This window comes from Doryrhamphus excisus, linkage group LG10 (assembly GCF_037039965.1).
Source record: "Doryrhamphus excisus strain RoL-2023G ecotype Guam linkage group LG10, RoL_Dexc_Guam_v1.1, whole genome shotgun sequence".
Lineage (NCBI taxonomy): Eukaryota > Metazoa > Chordata > Actinopteri > Syngnathiformes > Syngnathidae > Doryrhamphus > Doryrhamphus excisus.
Window position 1 is genome coordinate 17,339,437 of NC_136366.1, and position 24,800 is coordinate 17,364,236.

The 24,800-nt window shown below is 41.3% G+C and overlaps 1 protein-coding gene across 1 annotated transcript; it reads right to left on the bottom strand.

The window, feature by feature from the left end:
* Positions 1–24,032, bottom strand: LOC131112014 (ras-GEF domain-containing family member 1B-B-like). The gene is made up of 21 exons (XM_078794341.1): positions 24,018–24,032; positions 22,802–22,867; positions 22,588–22,738; positions 8,907–9,017; positions 8,503–8,583; positions 8,227–8,364; positions 8,081–8,178; positions 7,506–7,612; positions 7,292–7,436; positions 3,032–3,121; positions 2,832–2,951; positions 2,620–2,757; positions 1,838–2,041; positions 1,622–1,684; positions 1,411–1,488; positions 1,205–1,307; positions 963–1,042; positions 687–878; positions 401–524; positions 211–249; positions 1–113 (listed from the first exon to the last, which is right to left on the bottom strand). Exons 1-21 carry the CDS (start codon positions 24,030–24,032, stop codon positions 1–3), a joined length of 2,256 nt encoding a protein of 751 aa, XP_078650467.1.
* Between the last annotated feature and the right edge of the window lie 768 nt (positions 24,033–24,800).

A 24,800-nucleotide genomic window follows, 5' to 3' on the forward strand; every position in this document is an offset into this window, starting at 1 on the left:
TCAGAGTCTCATCCCCAAAGCATTTAGATGAATAAAATTATCTGCCCCAATGGCTGAGCAGAACAAAAGTGAGTGAGCATCCTGAATGATGCTGGACTGATGGGACAGAGGATCTTCAGAGAAAGAAAGGAATATAAGAATGGTTTTGAATGGTTTATTGTTTTTTCTTTTTTTTTAATTTTTGTGTGAGGAACCCCCAAAAAGATGGACGGCTGTCCTTCACGATGCCTTCAGAGATCAGATGGAGCTCTGCAGAAACAAAACACCACACATAACTTTAACTAATTGTCTCATAAAAAAAGAATACATTCATCCCTAATCCACATGCAGTCATTTTTATCCATATAATGTACATGATAAAGTATAAAACAAGACAAGATATAACAGCGGGTTGATTTACCGTCTTCGGTGATGATCGGCATGGTGATGAGAAACTGAAGGATTGTCTCATCTCTGTGGAATGGGCATATGGCCTGACGCCAGAGCAGAAACTGGCTGATCGGCTTTGTAATATCCTCCAGTTTCTGAAAAAAAAGAAAACACATTTGAGTCAAATCTAATCATAGCTACCTACACTTACATACACTATACTCATCCATATTTTATTTATTACATTTGTGTGGTTTATTTGGTTAAAGTACAGATTAATGATGAAAACTGAGGTGTGTGTTTAATTGTGTACCAACCTCGAGGTTGATGTGTCCATTAGGAAGCCTGCTAGCACAGCTTTCATCCAGGAAGAAGATGTCCTTCATGAGAAGACAGAAGAAAGGAATGACAATCTTCTCCTGGGTGCTGTCAGCAGTGTTGGACATCTCAGTGGCGTCATGGAGCGCAGTGCGATAGTTCTTGAAGTTATAGGATGGGTCCATCAGGTTCTGAGACAACCAAGAATAAGGCAATGATAGTGTACTGTGTCCTCCATGATGGTATTTAGTATTTGGTCATGTGATTTTTCTCACCTCTAAGGTTTTAAACCTGTGAGTGTTGTCTTTATTCCAGGTCTTTTTCAGCTTGGAAATACAGTTCATGTTCATCCCCGCTGAAAGGTAGAATCACAGATTTAGTGACACACACAAAAAGAATCCATCTGTGCTTTTTTTGTAAGACAACAATACTTCACTATCAGGTCTAGAAAAAGAAAAAAGAAAAACTCGAAAGCTGGAACAAAAGGCAGCAGAGTTCATGGTAAAAAAATACTCACCAATGATGGCCATTAGGGAGTTGAAGTTTCCAATATCCAAACACTGCTGAGCCACATCGATGAAGAACTTGACCACTCCATCTCTGTGTTTCTTCTTGGTCGGCTGCAATGCCAGAACACGAATAAGTCACAGACTCCTAAACAACCCGTATGGAGCGCCATGAAATCTTTACAAGCTGACTAAATGCAAACACCAGTGAACATACCATACAGATCTCAGTAGCCACAAGGGAGCTCAGTCTGTTGAACCACCTCACATAAGCCTCAAGGTTGCTGCCCTGACACTGAAAACATGCACATGAGAGACAAAAAAGACCAACACACAAACACCTGTAAGTCAGTAAGTAGGGAAAATTGGTCATGTCATGTTTTAAGTCCAGACACACACAGACATAATAACTGTCACTGCACATCTACCTGAGGGTTCTTCACTGCAAATGATTGGGTGAACTCCTCCGGCCCGATCAAACTCATCCTGTCCTGGAAGAAAAAGAATCAGCAATAAAAGTGAAATGGTGATGAAGAAAAATATTTCAAAGTTGTATTTGTACACCACAACCACATATCTACTATATGACTAAAGGTGTGGTTAGTGTACAATATCATACTATGGAGTCCCAAGTAAGTGCTTACTATTTCAATGTGTGTGAGCTGCTGGGCGAAGATGATGGGGTCATCGCACATGCTCAGTATGCCGCTTCTTTCCTCCGGTTCCGGTGAGGCAGGATGCTCGGCTAGCATGGAGTTTAGCACAGCGAATTCCTCTTCATATTGGATGAGCGTTGACTTGCTTTTCAGAAGACGGTCAGTCGCCTGCTGTATGTCTCGTAGTGAGTACTAGTGACAAAAAGAAAGGGAAAAAATATATCATATGAATAGAAAGTGATGACGAGTGAACTGTGTGTCAGTGCCATTAGCTGACCAAAAGACGCATATGCACCATCTAGTGAACAAAATGAGTTTAGCGCCCTCTAGTGGACAGAACAAAAAGTAGCATCAGTGCAGTCCAATGGAATTGAATGGGGATTTACAGCTCTATAATATAGTATATAATATAGTTAGTGTCATCTAGTGTGGTAATTTTCAACCACTGTGCCGTGGTGCACTAGTGAGGAATTATCACTTTTTTTAATTAACATTTATTAATAATTTTCTGCAAATATTATGTAATTGTCTAGTGTCCGTGGTGTAACGACTGCCCGAGCAATGTAATATTCGTCCGTGTGGGAACACGAAGCTGATGCATCGTTCCTACAATAGACTAGTGATGCACGTGAGAGGTCGTGGCGACATTTTGTAACATTTTGGGTTAGTGATGTGCCGCAAGATTCACCCCCCCCCAAAAAAAGGTGGCTCAGGAAAGGTGGAGAAACACTGATCTAGTGTTTGATGTACGGAGGAAATGTGACACTAACCTCGTCCACGCCAGCTACATGATGTGTTATATCTCTGAGAGAACGCATCATCCGCTCATCGCTGAAGTCGTGTGGAAAGGCCTCAGTCCACTCAGTCATCAGCTGCACCAGCTTCTTCGCCTCTTCGTAGAGACGTATCTGAAGAAACATCAAATGTAAGCATAAATACCTTGTCAGTTATTACAACTTGTTGTCAGTTGTAATCTACAGACCTGATCTAGCAGGTCATCTCCAGAGCCCTGCTCCAAACACAAGTGGCAAACTCGTGTCATTAGATCATAGGGCTGCAGGAAGAGACGTGAAGTCAACAGGAAGTTGAAGGCGTACGGCTTCTAATGATGTGAAGGACACAGAAGGGGATGGTGAGGACAAGTGAGGCTGACAAGTGCATTGACAGAAAGATGGAACTCACATCAGGGTAGTAATCCATGTGTTGGATCAGCGCCTCAAGAGATGCTGAAACCAAATTGTTTGCCATTTGCCTGTAATTGAACATGTTCACCTGCAAACAAGACAATAAACAACAAAATATTATTTTCATTCTCGAAGTCAACGTGTAAGTAAACAAGTGCTAGTCGTTATATTTCATATTATAATTAACACGTTACTACACACAAATCACACGTTACCAGCCTGTAAAAATGACCAAACTAATCAACAAAGCAGAACATCTAATATCAGCAAATTGTTTTACGATGTATTTCTTTTAAGCCGTGCGTTTTATTTTTTCCAGCGTACCTGTCCAATGATGCAGCTCAACGTTCCGTTAGCCGTTAGATGAAAATTATTTATTAATTGTTCGTTCGATGTACTTTCCATCCGATTGACGTTATTTTATCTTTATCTTTTTACAATAAATACACAAAACTGTGTTACAACTGGAACTTTATGCAATTAGACAATTAGAAAATCGCACTTACCATCGCAATGATGCAGTTCAACGACGTTAGAAAGTATCCTGTCGATGTATTTTTTCACAAAAAATCCAGACAAAACAAATCAATCTTCAAGCAGGTTGTTCGTGATGCTGTCAGATCCCTTGGGTGTTTACCCTCCTGATATTTCAAGCACAGTAAACTTGATTTCTGGAGGCCCGATAAACCTGACCAATCAGGGCCAGGTGAAAAGTCTCACGTGGGATCAAGGGCACCAATCGCAGCAGAGTACGTAAACTGTTCAGTTGCTGCCATCCATCCATCCATCCATCCATCCATCCATCCATTTCTATACCCTGTAAAAAAAATAAAAAATAAAAAATGATGACTATAATTATTTGAATTATTATCTAGTTATCTATCAATCAAATGGTTGTTTGTGTACATGTTTAAACTTTAACATTATCTAATAGCATTATAGAGGAGAAATAACCCATATATTCATGGGAATTTCTTTTAAAAATATTTCTACATTAAATAATTCATTAAAACTACAGGCGGCAAAATTTTAATGATAAATTATGAATTGATTTAAAATCACGAAGAACTAAAAAAGAAGGTGGTTTTAAGAAGTGTTAAACAAAATGTAGCAGTTGTCATGCAATGCTATGAATGTCATTGCTAATATTTGATCAATGCAGACATTTACTTGTCCTGATCCCCTTGCCCTGCTGCGATTGGTCCGCTTGGTACAACGTGGTCCCACTTCTGCGCTATGATTGGTCAGGTTTACAGGGCCTCTGGAAGTCAAGTGGCGGGTTGCTTGCTAGCAACGGATAACCTGCTGAAATCACTTTTGTGTGGCTCGTGAGTGACAGAAGTAAAAAAAAATAGACCGTTTTAATTTCTGACGGTTCACCGAACTTAATTCAGCTATATCACTCGAAAGGTCGGTGTGATTTGAAAAATTGTTCTGTTAAATAACGTCCCAGTTTTAACTTCCGATACAGTTTTACATATTTGTCGTTAAGTGTACTTAACGTCGCTCAGGTGGAAAGTGCATCGAACGAACGGCTGTGTAACGGCTAATGGAACGTTAGTATACTGTAAGAAATAAAACCCCTAAAACTTTGAAATTCATATTATTAGTAGTAATTTTCTTGATTATGAGCTGAGATTTCATATGTGTTGAATTAGCGTGTGTGTTTATTGTGGGGTTTTTTTGCAGGTGATCATTCCAGTTACGAAGAAATCCCTTGAGGAAATGATCCATCACTTGGATTTCTTCCCTGATGTGAGTTCCAAGCAGTCATTGTTTTGTTTTTTTTATGCACTTGCAATCTCACTTGTCTTCAGCATCCTGTTCTGTGTCCTTCACATCATCAGAGGTCAGACATCTTCAACTTCCTGTTGAGTTCACGCCACTTCTTGCAGCCGTACGAGCTAATGACACCAGTTTGTCACCTGTGCTTGGAGCAGCAGCGCTCTGGAGATCATCTGCTATCAGGTAGGTGGATTATAAACACACACACACGCATAATATTGCTGACATGTTGACACTTTTGTGTGCAAACATTTTTAAACACATCTTCACCAATTAAACATTCCACCTTCATGCTAATCTTCGATTGCAAACATTGATTTTTTTTGTGCCCAATAGATGGTACTAACATACCTCTTTCTATCCACTAGATGGCACTAACTGCTGTCATTTGGCATACACTACATGACAGCTGCCATGCTGGATTCAATCCACTAGATGGCACATTTATCTCTGTTCGGCCCATTAGACTGCACTGATACTTTTTATTTTGAGAAGGTACTGACATGCCTCTCCACAGTTGGCAAAGTCATTATCACACAATTTCTGTCCACTAGTTGGCACTAACACGTCTCATTTGGTCCACTACATGGTGCAGATGCTTCTTTTGGTCAGCTAATGGCACTGAAAAAGTCACTTTCTATTCATATGATATATTTCTTCCCTTCCTTTTTGTCACTAGTACTCATTGCGAGACATACAGGAGATGCCCCACCGTTTTATGAAACGCCAGTCAACACTCATCCAATATGAAAAGGAATTCACTGGATTTTCTACGCTGAAAAAGTCCTGGAATATAAAGACAGGAGAAGATTGTCATTCCTTTCTTCTGTCTTCCCATGAAAGACATCTTCTTCCTGGATGAAAGCTGTGCTAGCAGGCTTCCAAATGGACACATTAACCTTGAGGTTGGTCCACAATTAAACACACACACACATTGACTTAGTGACACATTAGGAAATAAATGAGTAATCACAATACTATGATGTAACAATGCCACCACAGTTGTCCCTCATTTGTAACGTAGAATTGGTTCCAGACCGACAATAAATTAATTTCTATGATAATGTTAATAAATGGATAGACCATTGAAAAACATGTTTATGACTTTCTAAATATGTTATTTAAACATCATCGGAGACCTGTTGACATGACATAACACCTCAATAGTCACCTAACCAGTTAGCCTTGAATTTATTTGTTCTTAACTTAACTTCATGCAGTGTTAAAGGGGACCTATTATGCTTGGCCCTTTGTATTGTATAGAGTGATGAAAATGTATTATAACATATTGAAAGACAGCTACTTCCCCCTGGCCATCAGACTGCTCAATGCCAAATAAGCCCCTCTACCTTTACTTACATTATTATTATTTATTTAAATTATTTAAATTATTTGGGCAATTTACTGTTCACACTGCACTTTACATTATGTTGTTCATATTTGGTGTCTATTCTATCTATATATTCTCCACATTATTATTATTATTATTGTTCATTATTACTTATCTTCTTTTGTGTCTGTTATTATATGGGAGCCAGGCAACGACATTTCGTTGGCAATTTCACTACTGTGTTTTTGTGCAATGACAATAAAGGGAGTCTATCTATCTATCTATCTATCTATCTATCTATCTATCTATCTATCTAAAAAACTTCATTTTGTCAAGGCAGGACGTGGGAAGGAGGACCCAAAGGCAGAATTGGCAGGCACTGCACGAGGTAAGGTTCTACACGCGGGTGAGGGTCGGTACACAGGAAGTCAGTCCAATAAGGCAAAGGTATCCAAGAGCGGCAGGCAGTAGGAGAGGTCGAAAGGCAGGCGAGGGTCGAGAACCAGGCGAGGCGATGACAAGGAATGCTAGAACGAGACATGAGAGTACAACGAACTTGCACCAGACAGGAGGAATCAGAGGCAATATATAGCAGCCGGAAATTGGGTGATGAGGGACACCTGAGCACAATCAGGCAGGAGGCGGGGTCTCCAAGGAAAAGGCGGGGTAGGCAATGGCAGGCATGACAGAACCCCTCCCTCAATGGCCGGCTCCTGACGGCCCAGGAACCTCAGGGTGAGCTACATGAAAGTCTTTGATGAGGGAGGGATCCAAAATGAACCGGGAGGGTACCCATTGGCGTTCCTCAGGTCCATATCCCTCCCAGTCGACGAGATACTGCCAACCTCGACCCCGCCGTCGAGCAGCCAGAAGTTTCCTGACTGTGTAAACCGGACCTCCATCCATGATTCGGGCGGGTGGTGGGTGGCTGGCTGGTGGGACCAGGGTGCTGGTTTTCGCAGGCTTTATCTGGCTCACATGAAAGGATGGGTGGGTTCGCATGGACCTAGGTAGTTTCAGACGGACTGAGACAGGATTAATAACTTTGGAAATTGGAAATGGGCCGACGAACCTAGGAGCAAGCTTCTTAGACTCCACTCTCAGGGGAAGGGTCTTGGAGGACAGCCAAACTTTTTGGCCCACCGTATAGGCAGGAGCAGGAATTCTTTTACGGTCCGCCGCCACCTTGTAAATATCAGACTGCCTTTGAAGGTTCTTGCGGGCCCTCTGCCAAACTCTCTTGATGCGGCCCACCAAGGCCAAGGCGGAGGGAACCACGGAATCTTTGCTGAGAGAGGGGAACAAGGAGGGTTGTGACCAAATACCACATGATGCGGAGACATACCAGTGGATGCACTAGGCTGTCTTCTCCTCTGACGGGGGCAATCCACAAACAAAGTCCAACGATATATGGGTCCAGGGCCGGTGGGGAATAGACAAGGACCTGAGTTCTCCCACGGGTTTCTGTGATGAAGATTTGTTCGCAGCACAAACAGGACAGGCAGAGACATACTCCGAAACATCCTTTGCCATGTTGGGCCACCAAAAGCGTTGCTGGGTTACGAATATGGTCTTTTTAACCCCAGGGTGACAGGAGGTCTTATTGGTGTGAGCCCAATGAATGACCGGACCCCTCATGGCTTCCACAACAAATAATTTATCTGGAGGGCAGTTCGGGGGCCGAGGCACTTCAAGTCCTGCCTCCCTAACCTTGTCTTCTATTACCCACTGCAAGGCTGAGACAAAACACGAGTTAGGTAGGATGTTGCGAAAAAAAATACGGGACAAAGCATCCGGCTTGGTGTTCTTGGAACCCGGACGGTATGACAAGGTAAAATTGAAACGGCTGAAGAACAATGACCACCTAGCCTGTCGAGAATTTAATCTCTTGGCAGATTTGAGATATTCCAAATTTTTGTGGTCAGTCCATACCTGGAACGGCAGCGTAGACCCCTCCAGCCAGTGTCTCCATTCTTCAAGAGCCGTCTTGACTGCCAATAACTCGCGATCCCCAATGTCGTAATTGCACTCTGCCGAAGACAATTTTTTAGACAGAAAAGCACATGGATGCAGTTTACCGTCTTTTGTACCGATCTGGGACAGGACGGCTCCGACTCCAATATCTGATGCATCTACTTCAACCACGAACTGCAGACGGGGATCAGGGATGGCCAGCACCGGGGCTGTGGTGAAGCTCTCCTTAAGCTTCACAAAAGCTTTCTCACACTCAGAAGTCCAGTGAAATGGTTTGTGCGGAGAGGTGAGGGCATGGAGAGGAGAGGCTACCGAGCTAAAATTTCTGATATATTTACGATAAAAATTAGCAAATCCCAGAAATCTTTGAACATCTTTACGAGACTTGGGAGTGGGCCACTCTGCCACCGCCGAGACTTTTCCCGGGTCCATCCTCACCTCCCCCTCGGGCAGAATAAACCCTAAGAACGATACAGAAGACTGGTGAAAGTTACATTTTCTGCCTTCACAAATAGGTGGTTGTCAAGGAGCCTTTGCAGCACCTTCCTGACATGCTGCACATGGGTAGGTTCATCACGAGAAAAAATAAGAATGTCATCAAGATACACAAACACAAAAATGTTCAACATGTCCCTCAAAACGTCGTTGACAAGGCCCTGAAACACTGCTGGGGCATTGGTCAGTCCAAAGGGCATCACCAAGTACTCATAATGTCCAGTTGGGGTGTTGAAGGCTGATTTCCATTCGTCCCCCTCTCGTACCCTGACAAGATGATAGGCATTACGCAAATCCAGCTTGGTGAAAATCTTAGCTCCTTCCAGGAGCTCAGTGGCGGTGGCAATGAGGGGCAGGGGATACCGGTTCTTTATGGAGATGTCGTTAAGGCCTCTGTAGTCTATGCATGGCCGAAGGGATTTGTCTTTTTTCTCAACAAAGAAGAAACCCGCCTGTTGGAAGAATTGTACATAAAGTTATTCTATTTTTACTATATTCTTATGACCTATTTTTACTATATTCTTATGACCTATTTTTACTATATTCTTATGACCTATTTTCTTATGACCTACAAGCATTTCATATCACTCACGGGGCAAAAGTAAGATTAATGTTGTGTCGCTTGTACATTTTGGTGTATATCATGATTAGAGAAAACAGAACGTGACAGAACATTCTCTCAGCAGATAGTTTTATCACACTCTCGAGATGACGTAGCTGCACGGGTCAGAAGTAGATGTGACCTCAAAGAGTGTGTGTGTGTGTGTGTGTGTGAGTGTCTCCGGAAGATCACATGCCAAAGAGGAGATACCCACAGACTATGGATAACATGTTGTGCAAAAGAACCGGTTTCAACTGGAATAGTTAGACCCCCCTTCCCTTAGCAGGTGAAACCATGTGTAACTAGGGCGTTCCTGATTCAATAAATAGCGAGGAGAATGGAGGCTGTTTCAGAGTTGGTAGGAGGATTGTAACTGTGCAGTCTCCATCATCTCTCCTTGCAAGTAAAAAGAAACTCACCTCTCTGTGTCTTCCTTTGTACAGGCAGTGTTTTTTACAAGCATCAGGATTTTTAAACCTGACATTTTAATTGGTCCTTCGAGCCGGATTCCAAGACACCTGACGATCCCAGCGGGCAAGTGAGATCCAGGCAAGACTGTGGCCACATCATTCAGACCCTTTCCGGGACTGGTCCCTCTCTTGCGGGCTGGGATCCGAAGGTTGAAGGAAATCCAGAGACGCAGACACTGTGAGTACAAATTTTGTTTAAAAGAAATGAAAGTGAGAAAAAGTAAAATAGAAGAAGAAGAGACAAACCCTGCAGGTCAGACAGTTAAATTCCGTGGAGGGTAGACTCCCCTAGTTGAAACAGACTAGTTAAACTCTATAGGATGGCGGAGTCCTCTGGGCTGGAAAAATAAAGACGCGCGAAGTGTGAATGTGAATGTATGAATGAAAATACAATTACCACTAGGTAACTGTGTTTTATACCAAACCAACAAGAAGCAAATGGTGAGCCTTTGTGGATGCTTGTAGGCAAGAAAATTCCACCTGAAAAGGTTGAAGAGAATTTTACCACAAAAGGTTGTTGATCACCATCTTGTTGAAAATAACCCCAGTGTTAGAACACGACAGGTGTTAAGAACCACTGGGTCCAAATTTAGTTCAAAATGGGGAAGGGACAAAGTAAAGAAAAACAAAAAGTCCTTGAAGAACTCTCCTGCAAGGACTGGAAGGTAGTTGAAAAAGAGGATAGTCTAGCAGTAGACCCCCTATATTATTGGATAAAATAGCACAAATTCAACGGAAAATTATCTACGGCATGTATTAGGGAGTTACAACAAAACATAAAAAAGAAATGTAAGCAAAACGAGAAGAGAATGAAAAAGAAAGTGAGTTGTTTGGTCTTGTGGAAGGTCAGGTTATGAGTGGCTTGGTAAGTCAGGATAAGAATAAAGATAGACAGATGGTACGTGGGAAGTGTGTGAAGGGCAGAGTTGGGATAATATTGTGAAGGTTCAGAGTAAGTTTAGACGGGAGGAGGAAAAGATTATGAGCAGACACAAGTCTGGATAAAAAAATAAAAAATAAACAGGGGAAGGAAAGACAGCAGAAAGAAAAAGAAAGTGAAGAGAAAGAAAAACCCGTAACGTTTCATCGGAGGGAAGATAATGAATATTCAGGTCCTTACAACGTGTTGAGGCAACAATTGGAACAGCCAGTGGGAGCATCAGCACCAAATGAAGAATTAGGAGAGCAACCCCCGCAGTGTACACCTCAAATGACAGACGTAGGATTAGCGAAAGGAGCAGCACCTGTCATAGTTAGACCCAAAACAGAGCATCGTCCCAGGATAAAACAATACCCTCTAAAACCAGATGCAATGGCAGGAATAGAGCCAGTGATTGAAGATCTAAAGAAGGCAGGTGTACTAATAGAATGTGCTGACTCCCCAGTAAACACACCAATATTTCCTTTGAAAAAGGCACCTCCATCAACAGGGTGGAGGATGGTTCAGGACTTAATAGCAGTAAACAACGCAGTAATCCAAACATCTCTGTGTGTTGCAGATCCACACACGCTGCTGAATTCGCTAAATCCAAAAGCTATATTCAGCATGACTAGGCTTGTCTTAACAAATACAACCAGAACCAAATGATGAACCAGTAGTATAAGTACAAGTACACCTAATAAAACTAAATTCATATGAAGGAATAAAACCAGCAATAGAAGATTTGTTAAAAACTTAAGTCTTAGTAGAATGCGATAACCCACCATGTAACATCCCTATTTTCCCAGTGAAAAAAAAAAGTGCCACTCTCTGTGGGAGGGAGAATGATACAGGACAAGCTGTAAATCAAACTGTGGTGGCGAGAGCACCTTGTGTGCCTGACCCACACACATTGTTAAATTCTTTACCAACAGATGTCACATGGTTCACCGTAGTAGACATCAGGCATTCTTCTCCATTCAAATAGAGAAAGAAAGTTCACGTTCGCATTTACATTTGCAGTAAAAAGAAAAAAAAAATATATATATATATATATATACGTACACACGCTTACCAAAAGAATATTGTGAAAGCCCGACAATTTATTCACAAGCAATGATGGCCAGTATGTCCACGTTTGAACCCCCAAATGGAAGCCAGAAACTATTATATGTAGATGACATCCTACTTTTTTGGGAAAAACAATAACAGGCTATGCAGTCATAGCGCTTACAGAAGCATGCACATTAATGAAAGGTCAAAAGGTGACAATTTATACTGATAGCCAATATGTATATTCAACAGTACATATCTTTGCACAATATTGGCAAAACAGAGGTATGATAACATCAACGGGAAAACCAGTAACTCATGCAGGATTATTAACAACCTTACTAGAAGCAGTGCAATTACCAAAACAAATTGCTGTATGTAAATGCACGGCACATACTAATAATTCGGATCCAATATGTTTAGGAAATATGTTTGCTGATAAAATGGTAAAACAAGCGGCACTAAAAGAACTGAACCATCTTAACACAGAAAAAAAAAATGATTACAAGTACACTTTGAGATCCTGGCAGACATGTAACAACAGAGTCCAAAGCAAGAAATTGACCACTGGCTAAGGAATGAAGCAACCCTGGACAAAAATGTTAATATGTCGACAAATAATAAAACAATCTTGGAAAAAAAAAAAAAAAATTTGCATAAGTGGGACGCTATTTTGAGCCATGGTTTTACACATGTCTCAACAGGAGGGATGTGCTGTGGCACAATAGTGTGCTATTAACACCCACTTTACTACGTAGGGATTTAATTCTTATTCAAAAAATTTTTGTAGAGCGTGTTTAGCGTGTGCAAAACACAATGCCCAGGGCAGCTTGCGACCTCGGCGTGGCCAATTTCAAAGAACCACAATACTTATTTCAAGAAATACACATGGACTTCATTGAACTCAACAACAGTGAAGGGAAAAGATTCTGTTTAGTGATAATAGACTCATTTTCAAAATGGATAGAACTGTTTCCTACAAAACATCCAGATGCACTAACAGTAGCTAAAGCTCTATGCAAAGACATAATTCCACGCTATGGTATTCCAGAAAAAAATTACAGTGATAAACTATGACTAAATTATCCATCTCCATCTTAGTATTTACCCTAACTGTACCTATTTGCATCATGATAATAGCATTGTGGTATCTGCTGTAGATTTGTAGCTCCTCAACGACCTTCAGAGGAAGTCCGGCTACAAAGGGGGCTGTAATTCTAGTTTGCAGTCGTCTCAAACCGGTGAAGATTGTCCACAACTCTGTTGTGTTATTAGGAGGGGTTGCAAGCCTGCAGGTAAGATGATCACTCAGACGCATAAAAATAAAAGTAGAAAGGAAAAAAATAAAAAATAAAATAATAAAATAAAAATAAAAATCTTAACATGCAGAAAAGAAGGGTGGGGACCCTAACCGATCACAAACGCAGATCGAACAAACACCTTGGATAATTAGGTGGGCATACAACAACTCCATATGTATGACCATAGCCCCAAATTCGACTACCAAATACCCATATCATCGTTGAAAGGATTTTCAAATAGACATCAGGTGTCAGGGGAGACATATGCTAGTTATTGGTGGTATGTTACTGGACACGTGTTAGATTTAAGTTGGGACACATTGATTACCACACAGGAAGGTGATTACTGGGCACCTGGTACCACATTAGAAGCAAGGCATTTCCATAATAAAACTATGTTAAAGAAACATGGGGCCATATTAAGTATGACGTTTGCTTTTAGCTCACCTAAGCTCAACCCATATGACCAACCATTGGGCACTACTTTAAATACCTCGTGTTGGGGTTTCCTTTTATGGGCCTACTCTTCTGGGGCAGATCCCTACTTTCCTATAATTATTTGCAAAAATCAAACTATGACCCCTGTTGAACTGCCAATCACAAATAACTACACACGTCACGCTGGAGTTAAAATAGCCGTAATTCGAAATACAGATGATTGGTTTCAGGTCACTACGGGCATCTCACAACAAAGTAATAACTGGCTGCTGCTAGTGGAACAGGCAGCAAAAAAGTCAAATCAAGAAGATTGTGTAGATTGTGTAGAGAATGACAAAAGGAGAGAGACTGCCTTCTACCACCCAGCAAACCCCGCCCCGCGCAGCCAGGTCAAGCCCCCACCGCCAGAGATCCTCCGGCCCCGTGGGTGTGGGAAAAGCCAGGGCCGACTCCCCAAGACCCGCCCCCGAAGCAACTCCCCGAAGAGACCAGCAAGAGGCCATGGAGGAGCAATCCCAACCGGCAACAGGGCGCCAGCAGGCCAGAGGAGAGCCGCACCCCCGAGACCAGCGGGAGACCATACCCCACTAGGGCAGAAGGGCATCGAAGGCCACACACCCGTGGGCACAGGGGCGCCCCCGCATATATATATATATATATATAATTATAATAAAACTAATCATTATTTATCTAAGTATTTAAAACAATAAATACATAAAATAATCTCAGACACACGCGCACACCCCATCCACTCAATACACACACACGCAAGCACACACTGTGGACGTCCCCGGGTGGGGCGTCCGGGGCATCACAGGGCGGGGGACCCAGGGGTCCCAGACCCACAACCAGGCCCCGAGCCCAGGGAGGTACGGACCGCTGTCAGGTTTAAAACCCCGACACTTGTAAAAAACACTGCCTGTACAAAAGAAGACACAGAGAGATGAGTTTCTTTTACTTGCAAGGAGAGTGATCAGGAACCGTTCAGTAACAATTCGCCACCTCACTCTGAAGCAGTTCCTGCCCTCTTGCCTTTTTATTGAAGGAAGGCCCTGGTTACAATCAGTTTTCTGAGGGAAGGGGGGTTTGATTATTCCAGTTGAAACCAGTTTCTTTGTACAACATGTTATCCATAATGTGTGGACACCTCATCCTTGACATGTGATTCTCTGGTGATACATATACACACACACATACACCTTGAGGTCATATCTACTTCTGACCCGTGCCTATGTCCCACGAGGGTGTTAAAACTATCTGCTGAGGAATGTTCTGTCATGTTCTGTTTTCCCTTAATCATGATGTACACCACAAGTGCAGGCGTCACAGCGTTAATCTTACATTGTTATGTGAGTGATATGAAGCACATGTACAGCGTTAATCTTACTTTGTTATGTGAGTGATACGAAATGTTTGTAGGTCATAAGAAAAATAGGTCATAAGAATATAGTAAATATAGGTCATAAGAATATAGTAAAAATAGAATAACTTTATGTACAATTATTCCAACATTTCCCTCCTGTTTATTCATTTTGCAATATATTCTCCCATCCTCCGTTGACCTCTTCTTTTTAGATTTTCAGTCCTGGCAAGTCCGAAAAATGCCATGATGTTTCATCATTTATCTCTTTAGTTTCGGTGTCTCCATCGTAGCTGTCTTCTTGGGGCTCCCCTTTTGGAGTAAGGAGCGCATATATTTCTGACACCTCTTGCTTAATTGGTTGGATAGCAGTGGTGATTAGCCTGGTGCACAAAAACTCTAATGCAGGGAATGCAACAACATCCACATAAGGTGAGAATAGCTGCAAATACAGCGATTAACATTAAAACTGACATTATCAGTTGTTTATATTTGCCAAATACGTCTCCAAAACCATCCCACATTGACGTGTCAACTCCAGAATGGTCTTTCATCTTGCTGTTAAGGGACCTTAGACCTTCCAAGGCCTTGGTGAGACTCCCGTCTGCTGCTGTGTTGTTCGGAATGAACGTGCAGCACTGATCACCAAAGATGGCACATACTCCGCCCTTCTCCGCCAGGAGCATGTCAACAGCAATTCTGTTTTGGAAAGCCATGAGGGAGGTAGCTGACAGTTGTTCATGGATGGCGGAGAACCCTCTTTCAGTGTTGTTTCCTAATTTCTGCACGTTATAGTGGATGTAGTTGATTTGTCTACATTTTTGTTAATTGTGCACCACCAGCAAATTGATGATTCGAAACCTGCTGCTATCTGGTTGACTAATTTGTATTCATCAGGGACTCCTCTCGGAACTCCAATACTGTCTATGTAGGTGGGATCATTTTATCCCACCCTGACACTGATCTATTTGATTCTGGGTTTGAATGTTATGTCTACCATCTCTACTGATTGACACTCAGTATCATTCAATCTTCCTAATTTGATTCCAACACCTGTTCTGTTTATGCATGAGAAGGTTCCTATAGCTACCTTTTAGAAAATACTGTTTTTGTTTTTCAGTGGAAGTAAGAGGATAGAGCTTATCCCATTGTGAACAATTTTTTTTTTTTTTTTTTTCTTATGCAATGGTTTTATTCATTACTTCGATCAAACAATCTATTCCCATAGTTGAAGGCACTACTTGTAACAGTGGTCTGGCTCCTATACATACTACACAATCTCCTTGATTTGACATTTTTGCTGCCTGTTCCACTAGCAGCAGCCAGTTATTGCTTTGTCGTGAGATGCCCGTAGTGGCATGAAACCAATCATCTGTATTTCGAATTACGGCTATTTTAACTCCAGCGTGACGTGTGTAGTTATTTGTGATTGGCAGTTCAACAGGGGTCATACTTTGATTTTTGCAAATAATTATAGGAAAGTAGGGATCTACCCCAGAAGAGTAGGCCCATAAAAGGAAACCCCAACACGGGGTATTTAAAGTAGTGCCCAATGGTCGGTCATATGGGTTGAGCTTAGCTGAGCTAAAAGCAAACGTCATACTTAATATGGCCCCATGTTTCTTTAACATAATTTTATTATGGAAATGCCTGGCTTCTAATGTGGTACCAGGTGCCCAGTAATCACCTTCCTGGGTGGTAATCAATGTGTCCCAACTTAAATCTAACACGTGTCCAGTAACATACCACCAATAACTAGCATATGTCTCCCCTGACACCTGATGTCTATTTGAAAATCCTTTCAATGATGATATGGGTATTTGGAGTTCGGTAGTCGAATTTGGGGCTATGGTCATACATCTGGAGTTGTTGTATGCCCACCTAATTATCCAAGGTGTTTTAAGGGTCCCCACCCTTCTTTTCTGCATGTTAAGATTTTTTTTATTTTTATTTTTTCCATAGTGGCAGTGACATCACTATTATTGCTCCGATCAGTCCTCCTACTGCTGCTAATTAATTATTTTTATTTTTTATTTTTTTATTTTTATGCGTCTGAGTGATCATCTTACCAGCAGGCTTGCAACCCCTCCTAATAACGCAACAGAGTTGTGGACAATCTTCACCGGTTTGAGACGACTGCAAACTAGAATTACAGCCCCCTTTGTAGCCGGACTTCCTCTGAAGGTCGTTGAGGAGCTACAAATCTACAGCAGATACCACAATGCTATTATCATGACGCAAATAGGTACAGTTAGGGTAAATACTAAGATGGAGATGGATAATTTAGTCATAGTTTATCACTGTAAATTTTTTCTGGAATACCATAGCGTGGAATTATGTCTTTGCATAGAGCTTTAGCTACTGTTAGTGCATCTGGATGTTTTGTAGGAAACAGTTCTATCCATTTTGAAAATGAGTCTATTATCACTAAACAGAATTTTTTCCCTTCACTGTTGTTGAGTTCAATGAAGTCCATGTGTATTTCTTGAAATAAGTATTGTGGTTCTTTGAAATTGGCCACGCCGAGGTCGCAAGCTGCCCTGGGCATTGTGTTTTGCACACGTTAAACACGCTCTACAAAATTTTTTTGAATAAGAATTAAATCCCTACGTAGTAAAGTGGGTGTTAATAGCACACTATTGTGCCACAGCACATCCCTCCTGTTGAGACATGTGTAAAACCATGGCTCAAAATAGCGTCCCACTTATGCAATTTTTTGGCAAGATTGTTTTATTATCTGTCGACATATTAACATTTTTGTCCAGGATTGCTTTATTCCTTAGCCAGTGGTCAATTTCTTGCTTTGGACTCTGTTGTTGCATGTCTGCCAGGATCTCAAAGTGTACTTGTAATTTTTTCTGTGTTAAGAAGGTTCAGTTCCTTTAGTGTCGCTTGTTTTACCATTTTATCAGCGAACATATTTCCTAAAAATATTGGATCTGAATTATTAGTATGCGTCGTGCATTTACATACAGCAATTTGTTTTGGTAATTGCACTGCTTCTAGTAAAGTTGTTAATAATCCTGCATGAGTTACTGGTTTTCCCGTTTATGTTATCATACCTCTGTTTTGCCAATATTGTGCAAAGATATGTACTGTTGAATATACATATTGGCTATCAGTATAAATTGTCACCTTTTGACCTTTCATTAATTTGCATGCTTCTGTAAGCGCTATGACTGCATAGCCTGTTATTGTTTTTCCCAAATAATTTTTCCTTTGAGGAAGCATCTACAAAATCACCCCTTTTTGTTAGTGTCTGATCTAATAAGTCTGGTCTACACTTTGCAGTTTGTGTTGTTAGCTCATAACAATCACGTGGTTGGCCTTCCTCAGGGAATGGTAGAAGGGTAGCTGGGTTGAGCGTGGTGCATCGCTCAAGTGTTAAATGTGGTTTAGCTTCATTTAAGATTGCTTGTTTTCTGTCTGTTAGAATGGTTCGCCCTTGTCCTGTCAACTGATGGCCTAAATACTTCACTGATTGCTTACAAAATTGTAGTTTGTCTTTACTCACTTTATGGCCTTCTTTCGCTAAATGGTGCAATAAGGCTATTGTGTCTTCCTAGCATGACTTCCTATCTGGTGATGCTAGTAGGATGTCATCTACATGTAATAATTTCTGGCTTCCATTTGGGGGTTCAAACGTGGACATACTGGCCATCATTGCTTGTGAATAAATTGTCGGGCGTTCACAATATTCTTGTGGTAAGCGTGTATATGTATATATATATTATTTATTTATGTATTTATTTATTTATTTTTTTTTCTCTTTTCTGCAAACGTAAATGCGAACCTGAACTTCCTTTCTCTATTGGAATGGAGAAGAATGCCTTACTGATGTCTACTATGGTGAACTATGTGACATCTGTTGGTAAAGAATTTAACAATGTGTGTGGGTCAGGCACACAAGGTGCTCTCGCCACCACAGTTTGATTTACAGCTTGTCCTATATCATTCTCCATCCCACAGAGAGTGGCACTTTTCTCACTGGGAAAATAGGGATGTTACATGGTGGGTTATCGCATTCTACTAAGACTTAAGTTTTTAACAAATCTTCTATTGCTGGTTTTATTCCTTCATTACTTTTTCTTCATCTTTCTGATACTCATGAAGTAAAACTTCTCTTACTATCTTATATATCTCTCGCTTTTCTTATCCTGTCTTACCAAGCCAGTCATAACCTGACCTTCCACAAGACCAAACAACTCACTTTCTTTTTCATTCTCTTCTCGTTTTGTTTACATTTCTTTTTTATGTTTTGTTGTAACTCCCTAATACATGCTGTGGATAATTTTCCGTTGAATTTGTGCTATTTTATCCAATAATATAGGGGGTCTACTGCTAGACTATCCTCTTTTTCAACTACCTTCCAGTCCTTGCAGGAGAGTTCTTCAAGGACTTTTTGTTTTTCTGTACTTTGTCCCTTCCCCATTTTGAACTAAATTTGGACCCAGTGGTTCTTAACACCTGTCGTGTTCTAACACTGGGGTTATTTTCAACAAGATGGTGATCAACAACCTTTTGTGGTAAAATTCTCTTCAACCTTTTCAGGTGGAATTTTCTTGCCTACAAGCATCCACAAAGGCTCACCATTTGCTTCTTGTTGGTTTGGTATAAAACACAGTTACCTAGTGGTAATTGTATTTTCATTCATACATTCACATTCACACTTCGCGCGTCTTTATTTTCCCAGAGGACTCCGCATATCCTATGTAGAATTTAACTAGTCTGTTTCAACTAGGGGGGTCTACTCCGCCAACGGATTTTAACTGTCTGACCTGCAGGGTTTGTCTTCTATTTTACTTTTTCTCTTTTTCTTCTATTTTACTCTTCTTCTATTTTACTTTTTCTCACTTTCATTTCTTTTAAACAAAATTTGTACTCACAGTCTCTGCGTCTCTGGATTTCCTTCAACCTTCGGATCCCAGCCCGCAAGTGAGGGACCAGTCCCGGAAAGGGTCTTGATGCTGTGGCCACAGTCTTGCCTGGATCTCGCTTGCCCGCTGGGATCGTCAGGTGTCTTGGAATCCGGCTCGAAGGACCAATAAAATGTCAGGTTTAAAACCCCGACACTTGTAAAAAACACTGCCTGTACAAAGGAAGACACAGAGAGATGAGTTTCTTTTTACTTGCAAGGAGAGTGATCAGGAACCGTTCAGTAACAATTCGCCACCTCACTCTGAAGCAGTTCCTGCCCTCTTGCCTTTTTATTGAAGGAAGGCCCTGGTTACAATCAGTTTTCTGAGGGAAGGGGGGTTTGATTATTCCAGTTGAAACCAGTTTCTTTGTACAACATGTTATCCATAATGTGTGGACACCTCATCCTTGACATGTGATTCTCTGGTGATACATATACACACACACATACACCTTGAGGTCATATCTACTTCTGACCCGTGCCTATGTCCCACGAGGGTGTTAAAACTATCTGCTGAGGAATGTTCTGTCATGTTCTGTTTTCCCTTAATCATGATGTACACCAAGTGCAGGCGTCACAGCGTTAATCTTACATTGTTATGTGAGTGATATGAAGCACATGTACAGCGTTAATCTTACTTTGTTATGTGAGTGATACGAAATGTTTGTAGGTCATAAGAAAAATAGGTCATAAGAATATAGTAAAAATAGAATAACTTTATGTACAATTATTCCAACAACCGCCAAGGCATAGCACCTCCAGACTCCCCTCGACTACGGCATCAGGGCTACGGCAGTGTGGCAGACAAAGGAGCGGGTGAGGGGAGGAGGCCCGCACATGAGCAAGCGGAGGGGGCGAGCAGGCGAGTGGTGAGGCGCTCCACCGCGCCGGACGACACCCGCCGGGCAGCTCACCCCCGTGAGGGAGAGCCATAGCTCCAAGTCATGGGGAGGCCAAGCACCAGAGCCGAGGAGTAAAGACCAGCGCAAGGCCACCGACGGACCCCACCATCCACCGGGAGGGCCAACCCCCCCCCCCCAGAACCAGCAGCGCTCCACCCACGTACCGGAGAATCATCCCCGACGAGCCATAAGGCAAGACTGGGGATGGGCAAAGACAGGGACAGCGATGCAGCAGAGCATAGGACCAGTGGCAGCAGACACCCAAACGCCCGGAAGAGCACCGCCCCCCCGAGCAGGCCCCACTCCGAGGAGCATGCTCCCCATCCTCACACGCCACCCAGACCCCGAGATACTTAAACTCCTCCACCTGGGGCAGGACCTCATTCCCAACCCGGAGGGAGCACTCCACCCTTTTCCGACTGAGAACCATGGCCTCTGATTTGGAGGTACCGAGTCTCATCCCAGAAGCTTCACACTCAGATGCAAACCGTCCCAGTAAACGCTGAAGGTCGCAGCCCGAAGAAACCATAAGAACCACATCATCTGCAAATAGCAGAGATGAGATTCTAAGGCCCCCGAACTGGACTCCCTCAACACCTTGGCTGCGCCTAGAAATTCTGTCCATGAAAATTGTGAACAGAATCGGTGACAAAGGGCAGCCTTGGCGAAAGTCCATACTACTTATATTTATATATAAATACATAGAGAACTTCTTAGCATATCATCATATTGATTGGGTTGATCCAATTTTGATTAAATGTACAGACAACTGATTCATACAAATGTTCATACCTTAAAATATTAACTATAATACATGTTTACATGGTTCACCCAAATACAAGACAATAGACAGCTTAAATGAAGTTTTCAATATGTTATAATAATTTTTCATCACTCTATACAATACAAAGGGCCAAGCATAATAGGTGCCCTTTAACACTGCATGAAGTTAAGTTAAGAACAAATAAATTCAAGGCTAACTGGTTAGGTGACTATTGAGGTGTTATTTCATGTCAACAGGTCTCCAATGATGTTTAAATAACATATTTAGAAAGTCATAAACATGTTTTTCTATGGTCTATCCATTTATTTACATTATCATAGAAATTAATTTATTGTTGGTCTGGAACCAATTCTACGTTATAAATGAGGGACAACTGTACACAAGCAATTGTGTGCTATACACATCCACAAGGTGGCATTGTTACATCATAGCATTGTGATTACTCATTTATTTCTTAATGTGTCACTAAGTCAATGTGTGTGTGTGTTTAATTGTGGACCAACCTCAAGGTTAATGTGTCCATTTGGAAGCCTGCTAGCACAGCTTTCATCCAGGAAGAAGATGTCTTTCATGGGAAGACAGAAGAAAGGAATGACAATCTTCTCCTGTCTTCATATTCCAGGACTTTTTCAGCGTAGAAAATCCAGTGAATTCCTTTTCATATTGGATGAGTGTTGACTGGCGTTTCATAAAACGGTGGGGCATCTCCTGTATGTCTCGCAATGAGTACTAGTGACAAAAAGGAAGGGAAGAAATATATCATATGAATAGAAAGTGACTTTTTCAGTGCCATTAGCTGACCAAAAGAAGCATCTGCACCATGTAGTGGACCAAATGAGACGTGTTAGTGCCAACTAGTGGACAGAAATTGTGTGATAATGACTTTGCCAACAGTGGAGAGGCATGTCAGTACCTTCTCAAAATAAAAAGTATCAGTGCAGTCTAATGGGCCGAACAGAGATAAATGTGCCATCGAGTGGATTGAATCCAGCATGGCAGCTGTCATGTAGTGTATGCCAAATGACAGCAGTTAGTGCCATCTAGTGGATAGAAAGAGGTATGTTAGTACCATCTATTGGGCACAAAAAAATCAATGTTTGCAATCGAAGATTAGCATGAAGGTGAAATGTTTAATTGGTGAAGATGTGTTTAAAAATGTTTGCACACAAAAGTGTCAACATGTCAGCAATATTATGCGTGTGTGTGTGTTTATAATCCACCTACCTGATAGCAGATGATCTCCAGAGCGCTGCTGCTCCAAGCACAGGTGACAAACTGGTGTCATTAGCTCGTACGGCTGCAAGAAGTGGCGTGAACTCAACAGGAAGTTGAAGATGTCTGACCTCTCATGATGTGAAGGACACAGAACAGGATGCTGAAGACAAGTGAGATTGCAAGTGCATAAAAAAAAACAAAACAATGACTGCTTGGAACTCACATCAGGGAAGAAATCCAAGTGATGGATCATTTCCTCAAGGGATTTCTTCGTAACTGGAATGATCACCTGCAAAAAAAACCCCACAATAAACACACACGCTAATTCAACACATATGAAATCTCAGCTCATAATCAAGAAAATTACTACTAATAATAAGAATTTCAAAGTTTTAGGGGTTTTATTTTTTACAGTATACTAACGTTCCATTAGCCGTTACACAGCCGTTCGTTCGATGCACTTTCCACCTGAGCGACGTTAAGTACACTTAACGACAAATATGTAAAACTGTATCGGAAGTTAAAACTGGGACGTTATTTAACAGAACAATTTTTCAAATCACACCGACCTTTCGAGTGATATATACCTGAATTAAGTTCGGTGAACCGTCAGAAATTAAAACGGTCTATTTTTTTTTTACTTCTGTCACTCACGAGCCACACAAAAGTGATTTCAGCAGGTTATCGGTTGCTAGCAAGCAACCCGCCACTTGACTTCCAGAGGCCCTGTAAACCTGACCAATCATAGCGCAGAAGTGGGACCACGTTGTACCAAGCGGACCAATCGCAGCAGGGCAAGGGGATCAGGACAAGTAAATGTCTACATTGATCAAATATTAGCAATGACATTCATAGCATTGCATGACAACTGCTACATTTTGTTTTAACACTTCTTAAAACCACCTTCTTTTTTAGTTCTTCGTGATTTCAATTCAATTCATAATTTAACATTAAAATTGTGCCGCCTGTAGTTTTAATGAATTATTTAATGTAGAAATATTTGTAAAAGAAATTCCCATTAATATATGGGTTATTTCTCCTCTATAATGGTATTAGATCATGTTAAAGTTTAAACATGTACACAAACAACCATTTGATTGATAGATAACTAGATAATAATTCAAATAATTATAGTCATCATTTTTTATTTTTTATTTTTTTACAGGGTATAGAAATGGATGGATGGATGGATGGATGGCAGCAACTGAACAGTTTACGTACTCTGCTGCGATTGGTCCCCTTGATCCCACGTGAGACTTTTCACCTGGCCCTGATTGGTCAGGTTTATCGGGCCTCCAGAGATCAAGTTTACTGTGCTTGAAATATCAGGAGGGTAAACACCCAAGGGATCTGACAGCATCACGAACAACCTGCTTGAAGATTGATTTGTTTTGTCTGGATTTTTTGTGAAAAAATACATCGACAGGATACTTTCTAACGTCGTTGAACTGCATCATTGCGATGGTAAGTGCGATTTTCTAATTGTCTAATTGCATAAAGTTCCAGTTGTAACACAGTTTTGTGTATTTATTGTGAAAAAATAAAGATAAAATAACGTCAATCGGATGGAAAGTACATCGAACGAAGAATTAATAAATAATTTTCATCTAACGGCTAACGGAACGTTGAGCTGCATCATTGGACAGGTACGCTGGAAAAAATAAAACGCACGGCTTAAAAGAAATACATCGTAAAACAATTTGCTGATATTAGATGTTCTGCTTTGTTGGTTAGTTTTGTTAATTTTTACAGGCTGGTAACGTGTGATTTGTGTGTAGTAACGTGTTAATTATAATATGAAATATAACGACTAACTTGCACTTGTTTACTTACACGTTGACTTCGAGAATGAAAATAATATTTTGTTGTTTATTGTCTTGTTTGCAGGTGAACATGTTCAATTACAGGCAAATGGCAAACAATTTGGTTTCAGCATCTCTTGAGGCGCTGATCCAACACATGGATTACTACCCTGATGTGAGTTCCATCTTTCTGTCAATGCACTTGTCAGCCTCACTTGTCCTCACCATCCCCTTCTGTGTCCTTCACATCATTAGAAGCCGTACGCCTTCAACTTCCTGTTGACTTCACGTCTCTTCCTGCAGCCCTATGATCTAATGACACGAGTTTGCCACTTGTGTTTGGAGCAGGGCTCTGGAGATGACCTGCTAGATCAGGTCTGTAGATTACAACTGACAACAAGTTGTAATAACTGACAAGGT

Coding starts and splice junctions, on each gene's coding strand:
- LOC131112014 (XM_078794341.1), bottom strand. Junction 9,018..22,587: donor TGGAGATCATCTGCTATCAG/GTAGGTGGATTA, acceptor GGCCATGCATAG/ACTACAGAGGCCTTAACGAC. Junction 7,613..8,080: donor GGTCTACGCTGCCGTTCCAG/GTATGGACTGAC, acceptor TCTTCATCACAG/AAACCCGTGGGAGAACTCAG.